The sequence below is a fragment of the Ammodytes marinus genome (genome assembly GCF_949987685.1).
Source record: "Ammodytes marinus genome assembly, chromosome: 9".
Classification (NCBI taxonomy): domain Eukaryota; kingdom Metazoa; phylum Chordata; class Actinopteri; order Uranoscopiformes; family Ammodytidae; genus Ammodytes; species Ammodytes marinus.
The window spans coordinates 29,861,017-29,872,025 of NC_137213.1; the positions used below are offsets into that span (position 1 = coordinate 29,861,017).

Sequence of the window (11,009 nt, forward strand, 5' to 3'; positions counted from 1 at the left end):
TGTGTGTGTGTGTGTGTGTGTGTGTGTGTGTGTGTGTGTGTGTGTGTGTGTGTGTGTGTGTGTGTGTGTGTGTGTGTGTGTGTGTGTGTGTGTGTGTGTGTGTGTGTGTGTGTGTGTGTGTGTGTGTGTGTGTGTGTGTGTGTGTGTGTGTGTGTGTGTGTGTGTGTGTGTGTGTGTGTTGTGCCGTGCCTAAAAATAAAAAACCCAATACATTTTTTTTTTAAATCCTTACTTCATATAAAAAAAAATATATAAAAACGCTCAGAGCAGAATTATTATGGTTTAGCTTTTGGCAGTGAGGTATAAAAGTGACATCTTTAGTTTCACGGTTGGTTGAGAGGATGAGAAAGGCATAAAATAGGATTTGAATTTCTTCAGGGGAGGGAAGGTCTCTGCACCACAGTCGAGAGGCAAACCGGTTCTATTCAGTTCTTTTGAAGGTCTGTCCGTAAGAGGCAAACCGGTTCTATTCAGTTCTTTTGAAGGTCTGTCTGTAAGCTTTAGTCCTTGTCAAATTCCTTCTGACATTTTTTTTTTTTTTGTCGTCATGGCAATGAGAAATAGTCAGATTTTTATTTATTTTAGAATCTCCTTACAATGGTAAGGTGAAATGATATTTAAAAAAAAATAATATATATATATATATACAGTATCTCACAAAAGTGAGTACACCCCTAACATTTCTTCAAAAATTTCATTATATCTTTCCATGCGACAACACTGAATAAATGACACTTTGATACAATGTCAAGTAGTCAGTGTACAGCTTGTATAACAGTGTAAATTTACTGTCCCCTCAAAATAACTCGACACACAGCCATTAATGTCTAAACTGCTGGCAACAAAAGTGAGTACACCCCTAAGAAAACATTTCCAAATTGGGCCCAAAGTGTCAATATTTTGTTTTGCCATCATTATTTTCTAGCACTGCCTTAACCCTCTTGGGCATGGAGTTCACCAGAGCTTCACAGGTTGCAACTGGAACCCTCTTCTACCCATTCATGACGACATCAAGGAGCTGGTGGATATTAGAGTCCTTGCGCTCCTCCATCTCCCGTTTTAGGATGCCCCAAAGATGCTCAATAGGGTTTAAGACTGGAGACATGCTTGGCCAGTCCATAACCTTTACCCTCAGCTTCTTTAGCAAGCCAGTGGTCGTTCGGAGGGGTGTTTGGGGTCGTTATCATGTTGCAGTACTGCCCTGCGGCCCAGTTTATGAAGGGAGGGGATCATGCTCTGCTTCAGTATGTCACAGTACATGTTAGAATTCAATGAACTGTAGATCCCCAGTGCTGGCAGCACTCATGCAGCCCCAGACCATGACACTCCAACCACCATGCTTGACTCTAGGCAAGACACACTTGTCTTTGTACTCCTCACCTGGTTGCCGCTCCACACTCTTAACACCATCTGAACCAAATAAATGTATTTTGGTCTTATCAGACCACAGGACATGGTTGCAGTAATCCATGTCCGTAGTCTGTTTGTCTTCAGCAAACTTTTTGTGGGGTTTCTTGTGCATCATCTTTAGAATAGGCTTCCTTCTGGTATGACAGCCATGCAGACCAGTATGATGCAGAGTGCGGCGCATGGTCTGAGCACTGACAGGTTGACCCCCCACCCCTTCAAGCCCTGCAGCAATGCTGGCAGCACTCATACGTCTATTTTCCAAAGCCAACCTCTGTGTACGACGCAGACCATGTGCACTCAACCTTCGTAAACTGGGCCGCAGGGTGGTATTGCAACATGATAACGACCCCAAACACACCTCCAAGACGACCAGTGGCTTGCTAAAAAAGCTGAGGGTAAAGGTTATGCCCTGGCCAAGCATGTCTCCAGACCTAAACCCTATTGAGCATCTTTGGGGCATCCTCAAACGGAAGGTGGAGGAGCGCAAGGTCTTTAATATCCACCAGCTCTGTGATGCTGTCATAAATGGGTGGAAGAGGGTTCCAGTTGCAACCTGTGAAGCTCTAGTGAACTACATGCCCAAGAGGGTTAAGGCAGTGCTGGAAAATAATGGTGGCCACACAAAATATTTACACTTTGGGCCCAATTTGGCATATTACAAGCTATATATCCTTTGTTTACATGATACATACCAATTTGACAACAAACGTTCTATAGAATCGCTGACTCCACCTGTAATAACTTACAGATGAGTTTCAAATAGATGGTGAATGTCTGCTAGATAAGAGCGAGACCAGCACAATTCTGAATTGATGTCTGCTGTAAAAATGTAATTGTAACTTCACTTTGACTCTTGAGTGAATATCAAGGTGACATTTTTTTTTTATTTTTTTTTTATAAACATATACTTTGTTTACACATGATACATACCAATCTACAGAGCCTAGGCTGTATTGTATTAACACCAGATTATTTTTCAGTGCTCAAGCATTATTCGCTGATTTTGACACATATCAAGGTCACAACAAACGTTTCTTGGACTTGTTTTTATGCATCAAAGTGTTGCCACACGTTTCATTTCCTGTAACTTTCCTTCAAAGAATCTAAAACTGTTGTGGTTGCTGTAGTTGTACTTCTGAAGCAACTGACCCAGACCAGACGCAAACATTCAAACGTTTAAAAATGATTCACTTGTTGCTCAGTTTAACTACACAAAGGATGTGTTGTACAATTGACATTTAATTCCTTTGTTGAATGAATGAATGAAAACCTTTTATTTATACAAACTCGAAAGGCATTGAGGTTCCCCTCATTTACAACGCCGACGAGCGCACAACAAACACAACAACAACAACAACAGAGTGACATAGAATAAAACAGAGAAACACAAAATCCTAGCAAGATAAAAAAGATCAAAAGAAATAAAGAATTACAATAAAAGAGCTTAAAAAATGAATTCAGTTAAAACAAATGCAGTGGTGATGGTGAAAATTAGAAATCATAGATTTAAAAGAACAAAAAGTGGGGAGAATGGTCATTTTGAAGTTGCTCTGAAGGGCATTCCAAGAGGTGGGGGCACTATAGCTAAAGGCAGTTGTTCCCAGCTTAGAATGAGCTCTAGGAACCTTTTAAGTGTTAAAACAAGGGAGCAGTAATCAAAACTAAATGAACTGAATGAAGCGTGGACAAATGTGGGAAATGGTCAACAAAGAGACCGAGGTTGTGAAATCCAAATTCCCTGTATGTCTTTCACTTCTAATTGTATGATACTTTGGAAAAGGGGTAGGATTAAATAAGTGTATACTTCTTCCTGCTCCTTTTCAGGCATATCTCAGCAATACCGATAATTTGTTTTCTTTTACTTTTTTTTTTTTTGTTGAAAACATAATTTTAGTTTATTGTATTTCCATGCTTTTCATTTTGTTTTGTATGTTTGATATGTCTGAAATAAATTGAATCAAATCAAATCAAGACTGAGAAATATTATAAAAGTGTAGATAGTTTGGCTTCTAATTTCAAGCAGCTTGGAAAAAGTCAGTTTGTGTTTGAATTATAATACATTTGTGTTTTAAATATAGTAATGAAATACATATAATACATTTTCTTTATTATTCCATAATGCACAATTTTTTAATGTTAAAATTCAGAATAGCCAGTGAGATATACCTACAAATAAAGACTACTACTGCTTTTATATTAAGGCTATAACCACAGCTGTTAACACTAAACTGTTTCCCCCCCCCCCCCCCCCCCCCCTCTGTATTTCCACAGTCGCGATGAATAAGGAAATCATGTCTCGTGTGGTGAAGAAGAGGCAAGCGGAGCCTAAAGTGGTGCAGTTTGTGTGGGCGGCCATCGAGGTCATACGCAACCAGAAACAAATCGCAAACATGGACCGGATCTCCAAGTAAGTTTAAAGAAAATCCCATTTGGAAGACTCAATGGCTTTTGGTCCTTATTTTCAAGCTTTATTAGATAGTACAGAGTTAAGATGATCTAATATTTCCTGAAAATGTATTTAATTTGACACTTTTTAATGTAAAAAATTAAAATTAAAAAAATTAATAGCCCTCAAACTTCTTAACTGAATTTATTTATTTTTTTATCCAAAAATAAAGTGTTACAAAAAAAAAACTTCTCATCTCAACTTTATTTTAATAGTTTTTTTGCGCCACTTTATGGTTGATTCTACACTCCCTATCCGCCCTCTAAGAGTTAGTGCAAGTGTCTGTCTGTCTGTCTGTCTGTCCGTCTGTCTGTCTGTCTGTCTGTCTGTCTGTGTGTCTGTCTGTGTGGGTGAGACAGGAGACAATGGGGACACACACCAAGAGAGAAAAGGGAGAGGCAGAGATGTCATGTTGTACATATTCAAAGAGTTCCAGGTGATTCCAAAGCGCAGGTGTTGACCTGAGGGCAGGAAATAGCTTCATTCACTAACAAGCCAACACTTGATCCTATTGTATGTAGACATGTGCTGTTACATGGATTATTCCCCTCACCTTTTACATTATCACAGGATACACATACACTGTGTTTGCTCATGTTCAGAAATAACGTTTTAAATTGAATATCCTAATAAAGGTGATTGATTGATTGATTGATTGGTTGATTGATTATAATTGTATTGATGACGGATCACACACAACAGACTTTACCTATCATCAGTCATTTGGATGGAGCCCTAGACAAAAATCAGTCTGTCTGTCTGTCTGTCTATCTATCTATCTATCTGTCTGTCTCTGTCTGTCTGTCTGTCTATCTATCTATCTATTGTCTGTCACCTATATTTTCACTGGAAAGACACTGAGGTTTCCCTCATTTACAGTGACAAGCGAGCATACACAATAAACACAATCACAAGGATAACATATAATGAGCAGAGAAATACAGAAATAAAATGGGATAAAAATTAATATATAGAAATATGAATAAAGTAAATAAAATACAATTAAAAGAGCAATAAATTAATCACTTAGCCGCACATCTCATGTCAAACAACAAGTTGGGCGAAGCACCTTGGAGGCTGGCTGCTGCTTGCCCAAATTAATACTGGCGGATGTTGTCAAGGCAACAGTAAGCAGCGGCATGCAACGGATAGTATAGCCCCAGCTCTCTCACACACACACACACACACACACACACACTGCAAACCACACACACACACACACACACACACACACACACACACACACACACACACACACAGTACACTGCAAACCACATACACACACCCGCAAAATTTCCTCACTCTGATGGTTAGAATATGAAACTGGCCCTCACGAAGATGCCTGGACACTCACTCACTCATACTCTCACACACTCTCTCACACACTCACACACACTTACACTCATACTCTCACTCACTCACTCACTCACTCACTCACTCACTCACTCACTCACTCACTCACTCACACTCTTAATTTCACCATGTGGGCTTTGTAGCTAAGAGGGAAATCACTTTGAGTTGGAGAGAGGCACGGGAGAATTATTAACCGCCTTCTCTCTCACTCAGATGTGCGTGTGTGTACTTTGTGTGTGTGTGTGTGTGTACTTTGTGTGTGTGTACATAAATTGGTCTCTGAATCAGCCTAAACAAACTATACGTCTAAAAAAAACCTGAATAATCACTAACTTTCCTGCCGTTTAAAGGTGCTCCGAGGAACTTTCAGGGTCACAGCTTCACTAGTCTGGTCTGGCCGCTTAAAATCAATTTAGTAAATCATTTAACACAAACTAACGGCTAATTTACTTAATCTGTTATGTACTTAACAGGGGGTGACGTTTGTAGATGTCTTTTTTGGCATTTTCAAGCTTTATTTGACAGTACAGAGTTGAAATGGGGAGACAGAGAGAGAGAGAGGGAGGGGGGATGACCTGCAGTAAAGGTCCACGGGTCGGATTTGAACCCGCGACCACTGCAACGAAGGCCGCAGTCGATATGGTACACGCTATATCCACTACGCCACCGGAGCGCCCACAATTAGTTGATCATTTAACTGAACTAACGGCTAATTTACTAAATTTGTTATATAGTTAACAGAGGGTGACGTTTATGGATTTCTTTCAACTGGTCCCTACAATCACCAATGGAGGATTCCAACCCCCCAAGCTGGCAGTTCCTTTGTTTGCTAGAACTACTACTATGAAAGTAGAGAATGTTGGTATTAATACACAGCCTAGGCTCTGTAAAAAGGCATGTTGCTAGCTACAGTGGCCCCCTGTTTAATACCACTTGTTTACATACCAATTTACAGAACCTAGGCTGTGTATTAACACTGGTTTATTTTCAGCGCACACACACACAGTACAGACAGGTAGCGGATCATGAGGAGATATTCCCTGATTTTGACAAAAAAGTGATTTTGACAACAAGCGTTCTCCAGAATCACTGACTACACCTTTTTAAGTGAGTTTGTCTGCCTGTTCACCTCACATACACACAACAGGCCTTTTTTTTTTTAGATATTTTTTGGGTATTTTTATGCTTTATTTGACAGTGCAGATAGACAGAGTTGAAATGGGGCAGAGAGGGGAGTGACATGCAGAGAACGACTGCGGGCGGTAATCGAACCCGGGTCTGCTGCTGGCCGAGGCCCATGGGGGGGACGCCCTACCAACTGAGCTAAGGGCGCCCCAACAATAGGCCTTTCTATTGTAATTCAGCAGTAAACACTAAACGCACTAGACACAGACTCTCAACTGATTCCCTACTGACATATTCTGTCTGTTGGCCGTTTGCCATAGTGAGACATGACCTTCACTGCCACTCAGCGTGTGTGTGTGTGTGTGTGTGTGTGTGTGTGTGTGTGTGTGTGTGTGTGTGTGTGTGTGTGTGTGTGTGTGTGTGTGTGTGTGTGTGTGTGTGTGTGTGTGTGTGTGTGTGTGTGTGTGTGTGTGTGTGTGTGTGTGTGTGTGTGTGTGTGTGTGTGTGAAAATACCAGAAAATATGGGGTTTTACAAGAGGAGAAAATATGTCGTGCGACGTGCATAGAATACCAAACTACGTGTGTGTCTCTAATCTTTTTATTGGATACTAGAGATTAGATTTATGGAGCGTTGATGTATTGCTGATGTGATATCACTGCATTTGCAAACATTTCTTAAAAACTTGTAATTCGAAAAATAATAGTTTCAATGTCAGTAATCAACTGGCAAAGTTTTATGTGTGTGTGTGTGTGGTGTGTGTGTCGTATTTTATCCCTACGTTGTCTGTGTATTCGTCGTATGTGTTGTTTATGCCCCGGTAAACCTATTAATAAATATAATTTGCCTTCCCCCCCCTGTGCCCAGGTACCTGAGTCGTGTGTTTGGAATGCACCCCAAGGAGACGGCCCGGCAGCTGAGTTTAGCTGTGAAGGACGGGCTAGTGGTGGAGACGCTCACGGTCGGCTGTAAGGGCTCCAAGGCCGGGATAGAGCAGGAGGGATACTGGCTGCCCGGGGATGAGATGGTGAGCTACAGGCAAAAAGAGGGTTGCAAAGGGCTGGAAAGTTACCGGTAAATTTCCAGGAAACTTTCCGCGGGGAATTTCGGGAATATTCAAAATTGAGAATTATAGGAATGGATTAAAAGGCGGTAATTTAGATGATTTGTTTCATATCCAAATATAAATCTAAACATATAAATATTATGTTTTGTCATCGGCAGACATCCATGCAAAATAATACAATTAAAATAAAAAAACACTCAAGAAACATTAAATTATTTCGCTGATGATTAGAGACATCTTTTTATTTATTATTTTTTATTAATTTAAACACTTCTCTTTGAATCCCAGGAGGAGGAGCCTAGAGCCGACGGGAGCAAGGTTAGAACTGCATTGTTTACTTACAAATTCATGGTTTCTTTTACCATAGTTTGACATACTAGATAGTAGGGCTGGTCCGAATTATTCGAATATTCGAATACTCGTTCGGAAAATTAGTATTCGGAGCTTAAATTAGTATTCGGAGCTTCGTTTTTTTTTTTTTTTTTTTTATATAATTTTTTTTTTTGCAAGAAGCTAGTACTGCAATATAATGTCATCAAATAATTTTATATTTGGATATAAAAGTTAGTAATATTGTAGTAGTAGTAGTATTGCTCATTTAGGAGGATATTACATCACTAAGTGTCATAGCGCATCCATTACTTCACCTCCGAGCGCGTAAATCTTCAACAAAATATGCAGATACTGTCAAAATCGTTTCCAGGGAGTATATAGGGATTATTAACGTTTTTTCTAATTTTTTTTATTTATTTTATTTTTAATTTAAAAAAAAAAAATTAATGTTGTTTTTGATGGAATGAATATTCGAATATTCGCTTGGAAAAACCAACGAATATTTTCGAAGCCTGAAAAATGGCATTCGGGCCAGCCCTAGTAGATAGTATGGGTATAATGGAACGCAGGGTTAGGTTTTTTTTTTCTCTATAATGTGTTGTCTTACCATATAAAACTGTATATTGACATTTTGGTGTTTTGATTTCTTTTTCTCTGATACAGGATTCTGAGATGATTCCCAACCCCAACCCTCCAGTGGTAAGTTTTTTTTTTTTTTTTTTTTTTTTTATGAAATTAAATCAAAAATATTTAATTAAAAAAAATTGGGGGTTTAATTACACATTTTAGTATAAAAAAATATATATATTCAAAGAATGAAATCGATTTGTGCATAATAGGGCGTTTTTAGACAACTTAAAGGGGCACTGTGTAATATGACATCATCAAGAAAATTCTAGAATGCAACGCTCCCTGGGTAACCCACCCCTTTTGAATAATAACAGAAGCTACAGTGGCCTTCAAGGACAAGAACAATTCTAAATTCTAAACAATGCACCTGATGACATTCCAAAAACATGGATGCCTCCATAAGACTTGCCTGCTCAATGTACAAAATGTAATATTAATATTTGTAATTCTCCGCTCAGGAGGATAATTCAGATTATTGGCAGAGGTGATTTTACACCAATGAGGACATATTTATGAATGAGGATGTTGATTTTAGCTAATAAATTACTTAAAATGTTACACAGTGGCCCTTTAAAGTCTGAACCCAGGTTGATGTATTTGTTGGAATGTTTTATTCTATGAGCTATAAGCCGTTATCATCCAAATTAAAATAAAGAACAGCCTTACACATTTCACTTTGTATATAATGAATCCAGAATATATGAATGTTTCACTTTTTGAATGGACTTTGTCAAAAAAAAAATCCGTTGAACCCTGGACTATTCCATGATATTCAAATTTCTTTAGATGCACCTAATGAGACTGTGAGGCAAGTGAAGTCGCTTATTTCTAATAGAGGCCGGATGTGGAGATAAATCCCAGAGTTGTTTTAATGCAGGTCATTATAGAAGGCTTGGTAACACTACTGCCTAGCCTCACTGGCATGTCCCAGCTTGACTATTGACAGTACAGAGATTTTAACTAGCGGTGGAAAACAGCGAGGGAAAATGTCTTAACACACACACACACACACACACACACACACACACACACACACACACACACACACACTTCTGGCCGCCTCAGGTCTTCCTCTGTCACTAGCCAAGACTTGGCATTTGTTGGCAGCTTTTACTGCAGGCACATTTTCCCTCCAAAAAGCACAGAGGTATTTCATTGATGTTTAGAGAAGTCGAATTTGAACCAAAAAAAATAGGATTTTCGACTTGTTCTTTTTACGGGTATATCTAAAGGCCTGAATATGATTAACTTTGGTTCAGTCCAGTTCTTACCAGTTCTTGAAACAGACAGTGTCTTTTGAACATTTTAAAAAGCTAGAAAGTACCCAGATGTGTAGGTGATGGCTTCAAATTGCCCGTGTAGATTTTATATATGAAAAGTAAATGAAATAGAAGAACAGATACACACACACACACAACTAAAAAAAAGTGAACACAAAAACAAAAGAGAAAATCAAATAAACAACCAACTCTAATTTACAGGTTTCTAAGGACATTGCTAAAACTATAGGCAAATGTTAAACCAAAAACAGTCAACAAGGTGTCATGTAGGTCCCTATTCAGATTATTTTCAATTTACATTATCTCGCCGTAATAATACCTGCTCATTCTGGACCCAGTTCTACTTATACTCCCCTGCGCGTCGGGCTCCTGCTTCAGCTTGTCGGTCTTTATTTCTCGGAAGTGACCCATTCGCTATACATTATCCCTTACGTATGAAACCGCAGACACTCCCTGCGTTCCAATTCCCATACTTCCCTGCTATTTAGTATGCCAGAAAAAGATTTAGGATGTCCCAATACATAGACGTCAATTGTAGTATGCTGAAAATATATAAATGCCCCACTAAGTCCAATAGCATTTTGGAATATTTGTGATTATTCTTGACATTTCTCGACATAATGAAAAAAAAAAAAAAAAAAAAACGTCCTTATCTGATTTTTTTTTTCTCTCTCTCCTGTGGCCCTAAAACTCTTCTGTACTTTAGTATGTAGTGTAGTAAAAAGAAAGAGTATGTGATTTGGAACGCAGACACTGTGTCCTTGGCACAAAGAGCTCCAGCCCTTTTTGAAGTTCGGCCACTTGTCTTTTATCAGTTTAGTCCAACAATAGTCAAGTGCCTGTTGACATTCGAAACAGAACTCAAGGACCATTTATAATGTATCAAGTGTTTGTGTGAGTGTAGAGTTTAAGAGAAAGTCCTTTGAGAAACATGTGGTTGGAGTGTGTATGCTCACACTTAGATGGGCCTTAATTGTAAGGAAAAATTTCCCTACTTCAGTGAATATGATAAGAGTAGTTGAACTTAAAGACCTACTTCACCGGTGGGAATATGAAGGTGGATTGAACTCTGAGATTCTATGTAGTATACATGTGCAAACATTTTAGAAATCGGTTCATCCTAGCCCGAGAAAAAAGGCAGAAAGAGTGTTTTATGGTCTAACCCTACATTTAGTTTTTTTTTTCAAATAAATACTTTATACATTTCATTGCAAGGAAATATTATAATCTACTTTTTCAATTGAACAAACACAACCTTACTGACATGGATAAGTAGAAAAAGAAAAGAGAAAGAAAATAATTTTTTTTTTAAGAAAGATAAGTACATAAACAAAAAATAATAATAATAAAAAAATGCACAAGAATTT

The 11,009-nt window shown here is 38.6% G+C and overlaps 1 protein-coding gene across 1 annotated transcript in view; it reads left to right on the forward strand.

Annotated features, from left to right (window-relative positions):
* Positions 1 to 11,009, forward strand: part of zmynd11 (zinc finger, MYND-type containing 11) — a 30,246-nt gene that overhangs the window by 5,668 nt on the left and 13,569 nt on the right. The window contains exons 2-5 of the mRNA XM_080034656.1: positions 3,682 to 3,817; positions 7,201 to 7,360; positions 7,688 to 7,717; positions 8,396 to 8,431. Coding sequence (XP_079890782.1) covers positions 3,687 to 3,817; positions 7,201 to 7,360; positions 7,688 to 7,717; positions 8,396 to 8,431 — 357 coding nt within the window. The 5' untranslated portion in view covers positions 3,682 to 3,686. The remainder of the gene's footprint in view (positions 1 to 3,681; positions 3,818 to 7,200; positions 7,361 to 7,687; positions 7,718 to 8,395; positions 8,432 to 11,009) is intronic.